Source organism: Ipomoea nil, unplaced genomic scaffold (assembly GCF_001879475.1).
Source record: "Ipomoea nil cultivar Tokyo-kokei standard unplaced genomic scaffold, Asagao_1.1 scaffold1558, whole genome shotgun sequence".
Taxonomy (NCBI): domain Eukaryota; kingdom Viridiplantae; phylum Streptophyta; class Magnoliopsida; order Solanales; family Convolvulaceae; genus Ipomoea; species Ipomoea nil.
Window position 1 is genome coordinate 2,105,790 of NW_017617986.1, and position 10,521 is coordinate 2,116,310.

General features: G+C 44.3%; 1 protein-coding gene across 1 annotated transcript; it reads left to right on the top strand.

Moving 5' to 3' along the window:
- Positions 1–9,483: 9,483 nt before the first annotated feature.
- On the top strand, positions 9,484–10,155 carry LOC109189582 (uncharacterized mitochondrial protein AtMg00810-like). The gene has a single exon (XM_019340192.1). It carries the CDS (start codon positions 9,484–9,486, stop codon positions 10,153–10,155), a length of 672 nt encoding a protein of 223 aa, XP_019195737.1.
- Positions 10,156–10,521: the final 366 nt, after the last annotated feature.

The window sequence follows — 10,521 nt, forward strand, 5'->3', positions numbered from 1 at the left end:
TGCTATGCCACACCTGAGCTGGAAAACTCAGATGCACAGGCTAACTAACTAAATTCCGTAATAATGTAAATGGCACGCAAGCCGAAAGGGAAACTATCTACACTATGCATCGAATCTCTAGCGCGCTCCAGTGATCTACTCGTCTGTGCCTGAAAGCCAAATATATCTGTTCAGCGAGAGATGCTGGTAACCCACTCCAACGCGTTGAAATACAATACATATAGATATATATAGATATACGAAAACCATTTTGAGCATGAAGATATATCCTACGAACTCTAGCTTTTAAAATCGGGAATGACTCGACAGATAAGGCTAGACACAAGCAACAGTTATATCAAGCGTATACAATCCACAACAGGCAAGACAGATAAAGCTGAGCACAATTAATAATCATAACCCAACATAAACAATTCCCAGCATAACTCCCATAGTCACATCCCCCAAGATACTCATAATCACAACTCATCCATATCTCATCACATAGCACACTTTGTTGGCGCCACAGGACCAATCGCATGCCCATACATGAGGGTCAGCGCATATAGCTCTAACACGGCCCCGCAGCACCCTGCCCCGTATCGCAACACGGAGAGGTCGATCGCAACCGACCGATGAACCGCAGCTCACCATAATGTTTGATCGCAACCAAATAGTGTACCGCAGCCCAAGAGAATGTCATCTGAACGCAGCCAGGAAATATGAATCGCAGCTCATGTAGGAACGTTTGATCGCAACCAAACGGTGGACCGCAGCCCAAGAGTGTAAATCTGACCGCAGCCAGCTTCTGAACCGCAGCTCAGGAATAACCAATCCGATCGCAACCGAATTGGGGTATCATGCACACATAACACATAGCAAGCACATGCAACCCACATTAACACATTGGGAAGGGGAGAAAGCGTATAACAAAACCTATGCATGATCCTTCACATACTAAGAATGGTCCTAAGGGGTTCATACTTCTTCCACCTAGGTCAACGGGATACCAATTCAACTAGCATGCAATATAAAAGACTCATAAACCTACGAACGGTACCCGAAACATCAAACTAGACACGGCACGATGAACGGAGTCCGTTGGGACACCACGGGGATCGGGGAAACATCAAACGGGGAAGCCGGGGTCCCGAATGGGGGAGATTTCCAGCGGGTAGCCGGTGGGTGGGGGGCCACCCGCCGGCTGCCCGCCGGTAAGCACTGTTCCGGGCAGCGGGTCGCCGGCGGGCAGCTGCCCGCCCGCCGGCTGCCTGCTGCCGGAGACGTCCCTTTTGGCCGCTGGTAGGTGGCGGGTCCCCTACCCCCACCTACCCCCCACTGACTCTTTATACACAAAACGCCCCGGGAACCATTGTGAAACCCGAAGCCATGCTTAGACACTTTACAACGCAATTAACGGTCAACACGTAGACAATTAACGGATCAAATACGAGAAACGTACGACACATAACCTATCAAGCTTTTCTAAACATAATCGACACCCAAACATGCGATTTCCCCACCTGATACACCAAGAATAATATCATACGATACAACCTAGGGTTCTAATCACTTTTATACCAACAAGAATACGATTCGTCTTCTAATTACAAGATTCGGTAAGAATATCACATAAGCATCAAGAATGCCATACAATTATCAAGAACGACATATAAACATCAAGAACTCCTCATAATCATCAAGAACACCATAATTATCAAGAATCTCTCAATATCAAGATCACCCATGGAATTATCCCATCAATCATCAATAATAATATCACAAATCATCAATACACAATAATATGGGGAAATCCTACGTGGGAAATCATAGCTATGAAAATAGGTTTTGTTGAGACATGGGTTACCTCTTAGCCTTAATTAATTCCTTGGCTATGAAGGGTCTTTCTTTAAGCCTTCTTCTTTCTTGATTTCTCCTAAGGGGATTCTTGGAACTTCTTGTGTGGTGAGAGATTATGGCGGTGAAAGATCTAGGTGCCTCCTATATCCCTATTTATATATTTAAGACTCCTAATTAGGGTCTGAATGGTATGGGTTTACTAATTCTATTCCTTATAGAACTAAGGGCTTATTTTAGGGATAAGGGTCCATGGTCCATAGTGGACCATATTAATTAATTAAAGGGAATCCTAATCGTAGTATGAATAGTAAAAGGCCTACTCCCTTTATTCCTAATAGATAACTAGGTCTAGGATTCCTAATTAGAGTCTGTATAGTAAAGGGTTTACTTTCTTTATTCCTAATAGGCTTAGGTCTCTAATTTAGGCAAGGGCCCACGGTTCATGGTGGACCTTATTAATTAATTAAAGGAAACCTAACTGAATTAAATCATATTTAATTATTATTAACGGGATTAATTAAATAATTAATCCGGGATTGAAGGCCGTAACACGGGGTGTTACACTCTCCCCCCCTTACGAGAAGCTTCGTCCCCAAAGCTTAGAAATCATTGCGGGGGTAACGAGTCCAAAGTAGTACGGTGGTCCTATAGTGAAAGCATTCTACGGGGAAACTGTATAATTGTATGTTTATGTGTGTTTGGTTTTTGGGCATGATTAGGTTTAAAGGGCTAAGAGGGTGGGTTTCAAACCTGAGGACAAAGTGAATTTAGGAATTAGGATCAAAGTTTTCAAGGTTGCAACTTAGGGTGCGAGGTTGCCACCTTGTATGGAATCGTTAAAATACGGGATCAAGGGTGTGGTTGAAGGGTAGAAAGGGTTTTGAAATAAGGAGGGGGCCGATTTTCCGAGGGAGGGAAGGGAATTCGGCTAGGATGGGTTAAGGGTTCTCGATCTTCAAGTGACTATTCTGGTTTGATGCTTTGATCACGACGTATTGACGAACTGATGATCCTTCTTCCTTGGTGTTGGCACTTGCTTGACTTTAAGATCCTTGTTAGACCTTGCTTCCCAGGCTAAGGTTTCATCCTTCTCCCCTATCTTGAGGGAATCTCCCGTGATGATTTAACACTTACTTCTTTAATGCGTCCAAGGTCTTGACCAAGTTTGGTCAACCAAGCCAATCTCTTAGGGCGCACTTCCGAAATTCTTCCCAAAGTTTCTTGGGAGTCGGTAAACTTTGGGTTGATTTTCCCTTCTTATTGAATTTCATCTCCTCTTTAGTGAATGAAATTCTTAGTAAGACTTCATGTCTTCCCCGAGGTTCGACTAGTTGTGCCTTTTTGTGTTACTTTTAATGGTGAGGGTGTCCTTGCATGCTCTTTTCCTTTTGAAGCGCAGTTGGTTACCTAACCTCGTTGTGGAATGACTCGGTGACTTTACCAGTCATCTCATTTCCTTGTGGGTCCTTAATGACCCTTGAGATCTTGGCACAAATGTGCTTTTTACTTTTTGCCTAGCACCACGGACTACGTAGTTCTTGATTCCATACAACTTGTAAGGAGTCCTCTGATTTGCTTGAACGATATCCATGGTTTGAAGGAGTCCCGGTCCATCCTTAGCATTTTGACTTTTAAGGTCTTTGTGAGTCCTTAGCACGAGTTCCCAACTCGCCTCCTTGGTTTGCACAATCCTTTATGCCAATCATCCCTAGTCGGTTGCATCGTAGAGTCCAACTTCAACCCCACGTGTAATGCGATTGGTTGTGCTTTTCCGATGGTGTCTTGCGTGTCAAGGTCTTTTACCGATGACACCATGTTTGGGCGACCCATGGTTCTTTACCCGAGACTCGCGTTCATCAATCGAGGCACACAAGTGCGCCATGAATCAATAAAGTGAGGAGTTAAGAAATCAGCACATTGTACCAGTGGGCGCGAGGTGGGCGGTCGTCCGCCTGCCAAGCTCCTGTTGGGGACCCGTCAAGGTCCCGTCAAGGTCCCGTTGGGAACCCGCGGGAAGGTGACTAGGAAGAGTGAATTCCTTCGGCGAAAATCCCAAGAATGCACCGATTCAAGTCCCTACAAGCCCCATGTCCGTGTGCACAATAGAAGGGACTTGAATACATAGGGTGGCCCATCGTATAGTTTTATTGATCCTTAGGTACGAGTTTATAGATGAGTCAAGACTCTCGCATGTTCTTTTTGCTCAGTAGGTCGGGTTCGGTTTCCAATTAGCAACTTCGTCACCTTCACCGGGTGGTTGGTTATAAGCCAACTTTGTCTTTGCCTTGCTTGATTAATGATAAGCCTTCTTGGTTTTTCTTGGAGTTCGGCTTGTCGCTCGTTCTTTGTTCAGTCCCTTGGTGACCAAGTGCTTGGTGATGCATTTCTCTTCCATGGAATGCATTGATTGACTGCCTTTGACGTCGCATGGTGTTTTGGCGATTTTGTGTGTTACATGTACTTCTTACGGTGTCTTAAAACCATCAAGGTCCTTGTTCCCAGGTAAGACCCTTATCGCCGGGAGGCTCTAGTTGTATGATACTTTCCATGCGTCTGTCGCCTCTTCTTGTCATATCGAGTCCTTTTCGATAATTCGTGCTAACGATTGAGAAAAGACGTTGTTTATGTACCACTTTTCTTTCTTGCATTTAATTGGCGTTCCCGGTCTCCGGGCTGGGATAGTTGCGTCCATTCTTAACCAGTTCCGGAAGGGTTCGCTCATGCTGGAGGGAGCGGTCTCCCACTTCCGTTACTCCTTCTTTCGGGTTTGTCCCTAAATTCCCCGTTTGGTAGAAGTTGGCATTACTAGTGTAGGCTTCGTTGGGTGTGCGGGGTTTGCTTACAATTAGGGCCTTCTGGGTTTCGTAGTTGTGGTCTGTCACAGAATTCTTTATCTTGGTTGTCTCTGTAGGATCTAATTCAGGCGCGAAACGAGCCAGCTGGAGGGATCGTTTGTGGTATTCCCTGATGGTGGTCATCCATTGTTTTAGGTGGAGGATTTTCCTCGTACATGGTTGCCCTTACAGGTGCGGGATGGAATCGTCCCCGTAGCCGTGCCCTTAGGCACTCCTAGTTGAACCCCTGGTTGTTGCCCATAAGTGGGTTCTTCGTGGATTTATCAAAGATCAGCCTCGTGTCTTGAAGTGGAATGAGGCTATCCCTACGCGGCGTTCCTCAAGGTATTCCACTAACCCGAGGACTTTGTTGAAGGTTCGGGTTCATTCTTCGAGGAGTGTGGGATCCTTGACTGTCTTCTTGTTGGCGCCATGCTACTGCTTTTTAGGGTCAATATTTATTGTATCGATGAGTCAGTGTGCTGCACCCTTACCTTGGTGTGGTAAGCGTAGGGGGAAGTTATTTTAAGTTAGAGAGGGATAAGGTGAGGGGAGGTTACGTGAAGGTTTCACAATCTCACCGCGCGTCCTAAGATTCTTGAATCCTATGTTCCTAAGTACCTAGAGTTCAAGCCTAATGTCCTAAAGTCCGGTCTTTAGAGTCTTATCCTAAGGTCAAACTTAGGCTCTGATACCAACTGTAACACCCCGAAATTTTAAAACTTTTAAAGACTTATATAATAAAGGTATTCTCTTATTAAATCCCAAACAGAGCATTGTTAAACATAAAGCTAGGTACGGGGTGCTATGCCACACCTGAGCTGGAGAACTCAGATGCACAGGCTAACTAACTAAATTCCGTAATAATGTAAATGACACGCAGGCCGAAAGGGAAACTATCTACACTATGCCTCGAATCTCTAGCGCGCTCCAGTGATCTACTCGTCTGTGCCTGAAAGCCAAATATATCTGTTCAGCGAGAGATGCTGGTAACCCACTCCAACGCGTTGAAATACATTACATATAGAGATATATATAGATATACGAAAAGTCATCTCGAAGCATGAAGATATATCCTACGAGACTCTAGCTTTTAAAACGGGGATAGACTCAACAGATATAGCTAAGTACAGACGACAATTATACCAAGCATATAAAGTTTACAAACAGGCACAGCAGATAAAGATGAGCACAATAAATATCCCTAACCCAACATATACGAATCCCTAGCATAAATCCCATAGTCACACCCCAAGGTACTCATAACAACAACTCATCCATATCTCATCACATAAGCACACTTTGTTGGCGCCACAGGACCAATCGCATGCCCATACATGATGGTCAGCGCATATAGCTCTGACACGGCCCCACAGCACCCTGCCCCGTATCGCAACACGGAGGGGTCGATCGCAACCGACCGATGAACCGCAGCTCATCATAATGTTTGATCGCAACCAAACAGTGGACCGCAGCCCAAGAGTATGTCATCTGACCGCAGCCAGGAAATATGAACCGCAGCTCATGTAGAAACGTTTGATCGCAACCAAACGGTGGACCGCAGCCCAAGAGTGTAAATTTGACCGCAGCCAGCTTCTGAACCGCAGCTCAGGAATAACCAATTCGATCGCAACCAAATTGGGGTATCATGCACACATAACACATAGCAAGCACATGCAACCCACATTAACACATTGAGAAGGGGGAGAAAACGTATAACAAAACCTATGCGTGATTCTTCACATACTAAGAATAATCCTAAGGGGTTCATACCTCTTTCACATAGGTCAACGGGATACCAATTCAACTAGCATGCAATATATAAGACTCATACAACCTACGAACGGTACCCGAAATATCAAACTAGACATAGGCACGATAGACGGAGTCCGTTTGGACACCACGGGGGTCGGGGGAACATCAAACGGGGAAGCCAAAATCCCAAGGTGGGGTATGTTGAGACTCATTATTATGCTTTTATTATTTCCTATGACTGTTCAGTTTCTATGTCTGTTAGTATCCCTAGGGCTATGTCTGTTAGTATCCCTAGGGCTCTATTAGTATTCCATCTTCTACCTATATATATGGTGCTGTGTATTTGCTTGTAGACAGAGTGTAAATAACAAGACAATACTTTATTCTCCAAACGCCTTCAACTTGGTATCAGAGCCACCATTGGCCTGAATCCCTTTTTATTTCCGAGCATGAACAGTATTTTCGAGGATGAACAGTAGCAGTGCAGGGTCTGTCTACGCTTCTTCTTCGAAAACTCCTCATCGCAAGTTTTCGTAAAGTTCCGAAGAACCACCGCCGGTCTGAAAGTGCAGGCGACCCCGGCCGTCGAAGTCCCGTCTCAAACCGCCACCGCATGCGCCCTCACGCGCCACCTCACTCGCAGCCTTCCGCCGTCACGCGCCTCCACGCGCCGGCGCGTGAGAGCTCCTCCGGCGATATTTTCCAGTTCCATTTTCGACCCTCCTCTGGCTTTCCTGGTAATATTCTTCCTTTTTATCAACTATGTCTTCAACTGGAACCGAGGAAACTTCTACCAATGTTGAAAATGCTACTTCTACCAATGTTGAAAATGCTATTTCTCGCTCAGTGTTTGTGCCTAATTTATCTCGAAATCCAGTTATTACCTCTGAAAAATTATGTGGGTCACAAAACTACCACTCTTGGTCGGATGCCGTTGAAATGTGGTTTATGGGCCAGGGTGTTATTGACCACTTGGAACATGGGGTAGAAACTGAGGTACCAGAAAATGAGAAGGCAATTTGGAAAAGGGTGGATGCAAAACTTTGTAGTCTTCTATGGCAATCCCTTTCACCTGAGTTAATTCAACTATTTAGAGTTTTTAAAACATGTGTTGAGGTATGGAGTCAAGCCAAATCCTTGTACACTAATGATATTTCACAATGTTACACAGTTGTTGATAATTTGGTTAATTTAAAGAAGGATGGTATGAGTATGGAAGCCTTTCTTGGGAAAACTCAAGGTTTATTAACTGAGTTTAATAAGCTTTTACCCGTTGGAGGGACACCTGATGAACAGATTGCACAATGTGAAAAGTTTTTTGTTGTTCTGGTTTTGACTAAATTAGGCCCCGAGTTTGAGAATACTCGAAACCAGATTCTTGGGGATAAAGGTGTGCCAGGGGTCCAAGAGTTTTTCAAACGCCTTCTTCAAGTGGCCTCTTTTCCTGGTGAAACTTCTGCATCCACTACAGAACAATCTGCTCTTATGATCTAAGGAAGTCGTGGTAATAATCTAGGCAATCAGAATAAAGACCATAGTGGGCAGAAAAATGCTAGATACTGTGATTACTGCAATAGATTTGGACACACACGGGACCGATGTTGGAAACTGCACGGGAAACCGTTGCCTGCTCCTACAAATGTGGCTCAACTCAAACTAGAAGAATCAGGTTCTAAAAATGTCTCTCTTGCAGAATATGAAGAGTTTGCACGGTTTAAGGCTAATGCCCAAGCTACTGTTTTCACTCCTTTGGCTCATACGGGAGAGACTCATGCTGCCCTTGTTTCTCAATCTAGACCTCTCGGACCATGGGTCCTTGATTCAGGTGCCTCCGAACATATATGTGGTAATTCTTCCTTATTGACCCATCTCACAAACTCTAAGTCTCTTCCGTCCATTGTGTTTGGTAATGGATCCTTTTCCTGATGTCCTACCAGTTCCCTCATTTGAAGGAGGGACAGAAATACCAATATCTCCTGTTGTCCTACCTCCCAATCCATCACAAACCCACACTGTTTCTCCTTTCCAGTTCACCTATCATCGTCGGTCAAAATTACCACCAACCACTACTGCTGCAAACATTGAACCTGCTGATTCATCTCCTGAGCGGTCTCTTCCCTCGGATTCGGGTCCTGCTCCAATCTCCAGTCCGCCCATTGCTAGTCGGGTAGGTAACCGGTCTACTCGCAATCCCTACCCTATATATAATTTTGTCTCTTATCACCGGTTTTCCCCTGTTTACAATGCTTTCATCTCCAGTTTATCATCTGTTTCTGTTCCTAATTCAGTTAGGGAAGCTCTTTCCCATCCTGGTTGGCAGCAAGCTATGGTAGATGAAATGGTTGCTTTGCAATCCTCGGGAACTTGGGACTTGATTCCATTACCTCCTGGCAAAACAATTGTTGGTTGTCGTTGGGTTTATAATGTCAAAGTTGGGCCTGATGGACAGATAGATAGACTCAAAGCTCGCCTTGTAGCCAAGGCGTATTGTCAAGTGTTTGGCGTTGATTACACTGATACGTTCTCACCCGTAGCCAAGATCTCTTCTATCAGAATCTTTCTGTCTATTGCTGCCATCCATCATTGGCCTCTATACCAGCTTGACATCAAGAATGCCTTTTTACATGGGGATCTAAAAGAAGAGGTGTATATGGAGCAACCTCCGGGTTTTGTTGCTCAAGGGGGGGAGACTGATTTGGTTTGCAAATTAAAACGTTCTCTTTATGGATTGAAACAGTCTCCACGTGCCTGTTTCGGACGTTTTAGTACAGTTCTGCAAGAGTTTGGGTTAGTCCAAAGCAAAGTGGATCATTCTGTATTCTACCGGCATCGACATGGTAAGAGCGTTTATCTTGTTGTTTATGTCGATGATATTGTTATCACAGGAGATGATGCAGAAGGAATACTCCAGCTAAAGCAACATCTTTTCCAACATTTTGAGACAAAAGATCTTGGAAAATTAAAATACTTCTTAGGGATAGAAGTTGCCCAGTCAAAGCAAGGGATTTGTATATCTCATTGAAAATATGCTTTAGACATATTAGAGGAAACAGGTATGAGTGATTGCAGACCTATTGATACTCCCATGGATCCTAACATTAAGCTTGTACCGGAACAAGGGAAGCCCTTTTCAAATCCAGGAAGATATCGAAGATTGGTTGGAAAATTGTTGTACTTAACCGTCACTCGCCCTGACATCTCTTTTGCAGTTAGCGTTGTGAGTCAATTTTTGGATTCTCCGTGTGATAGCCATTGGGAAGCTGTCATTAGGATCCTACGATACATCAAGAAGTCTCCCGGGAATGGTGTTTTATACAAGGATCGTGGAAATACAGAGATTGTTGGTTATACTGATGCAGATTGGGCTGGGTGCTCTTGGGATAGAAAGTCAACTTCAGGGTACTGCATTTTTCTTGGTGGCAATCTAGTATCTTGGAAAAGTAAGAAGCAAAATGTGGTGGCTCGATCAAGTGCAGAGGCAGAATATCAGTCAATAGCCTTGGGAACATGTGAACTAATCTGGTTAAAGCATCTCTTGACTGAATTAAATCTTTGCATGAAAGGGCCTATTAAACTGATGTGCGACAATCAAGCAGCCTTGCATATTGCATCCAATCCTGTCTTTCATGAGAGAACAAAACACATCAAAGTCGATTGTCATTTTATTCGCGAAAAGATTACATCCGGGGAAATCGTTACCTCATTCGTGGGTACAAATGATCAGTAGGCTGATATCTTCACCAAAGCTTTAAGAGGTCCCAGAGTTGAATATTTGTGTACCAAGCTTGGAGCTTTTGATATTCATGCTCCAGCTTGAGGGGGGATGTTGAGACTCATTATTATGCTTTTATTATTTCCTATGACTGTTCAGTTTCTATGTCTGTTAGTATCCCTAGGGCTATGTCTGTTAGTATCCCTAGGGCTCTATTAGTATTCCATCTTCTACCTATATATATGGTGCTGTGTATTTGCTTGTAGACAGAGTGTAAATAACAAGACAATACTTTATTCTCCAAACTCCTTCAACTACAAACCAGCGGGTAGCCAGTGGGTGAGGGGTCACCCTCCAGCGGCACTGTTCCGGGCAGCTGCC

Coding starts and splice junctions, on each gene's coding strand:
- LOC109189582 (XM_019340192.1), top strand. CDS start 9,484: ATGAGTGATTGCAGACCTATTGATACTCCCATGGATCCTAACATTAAG.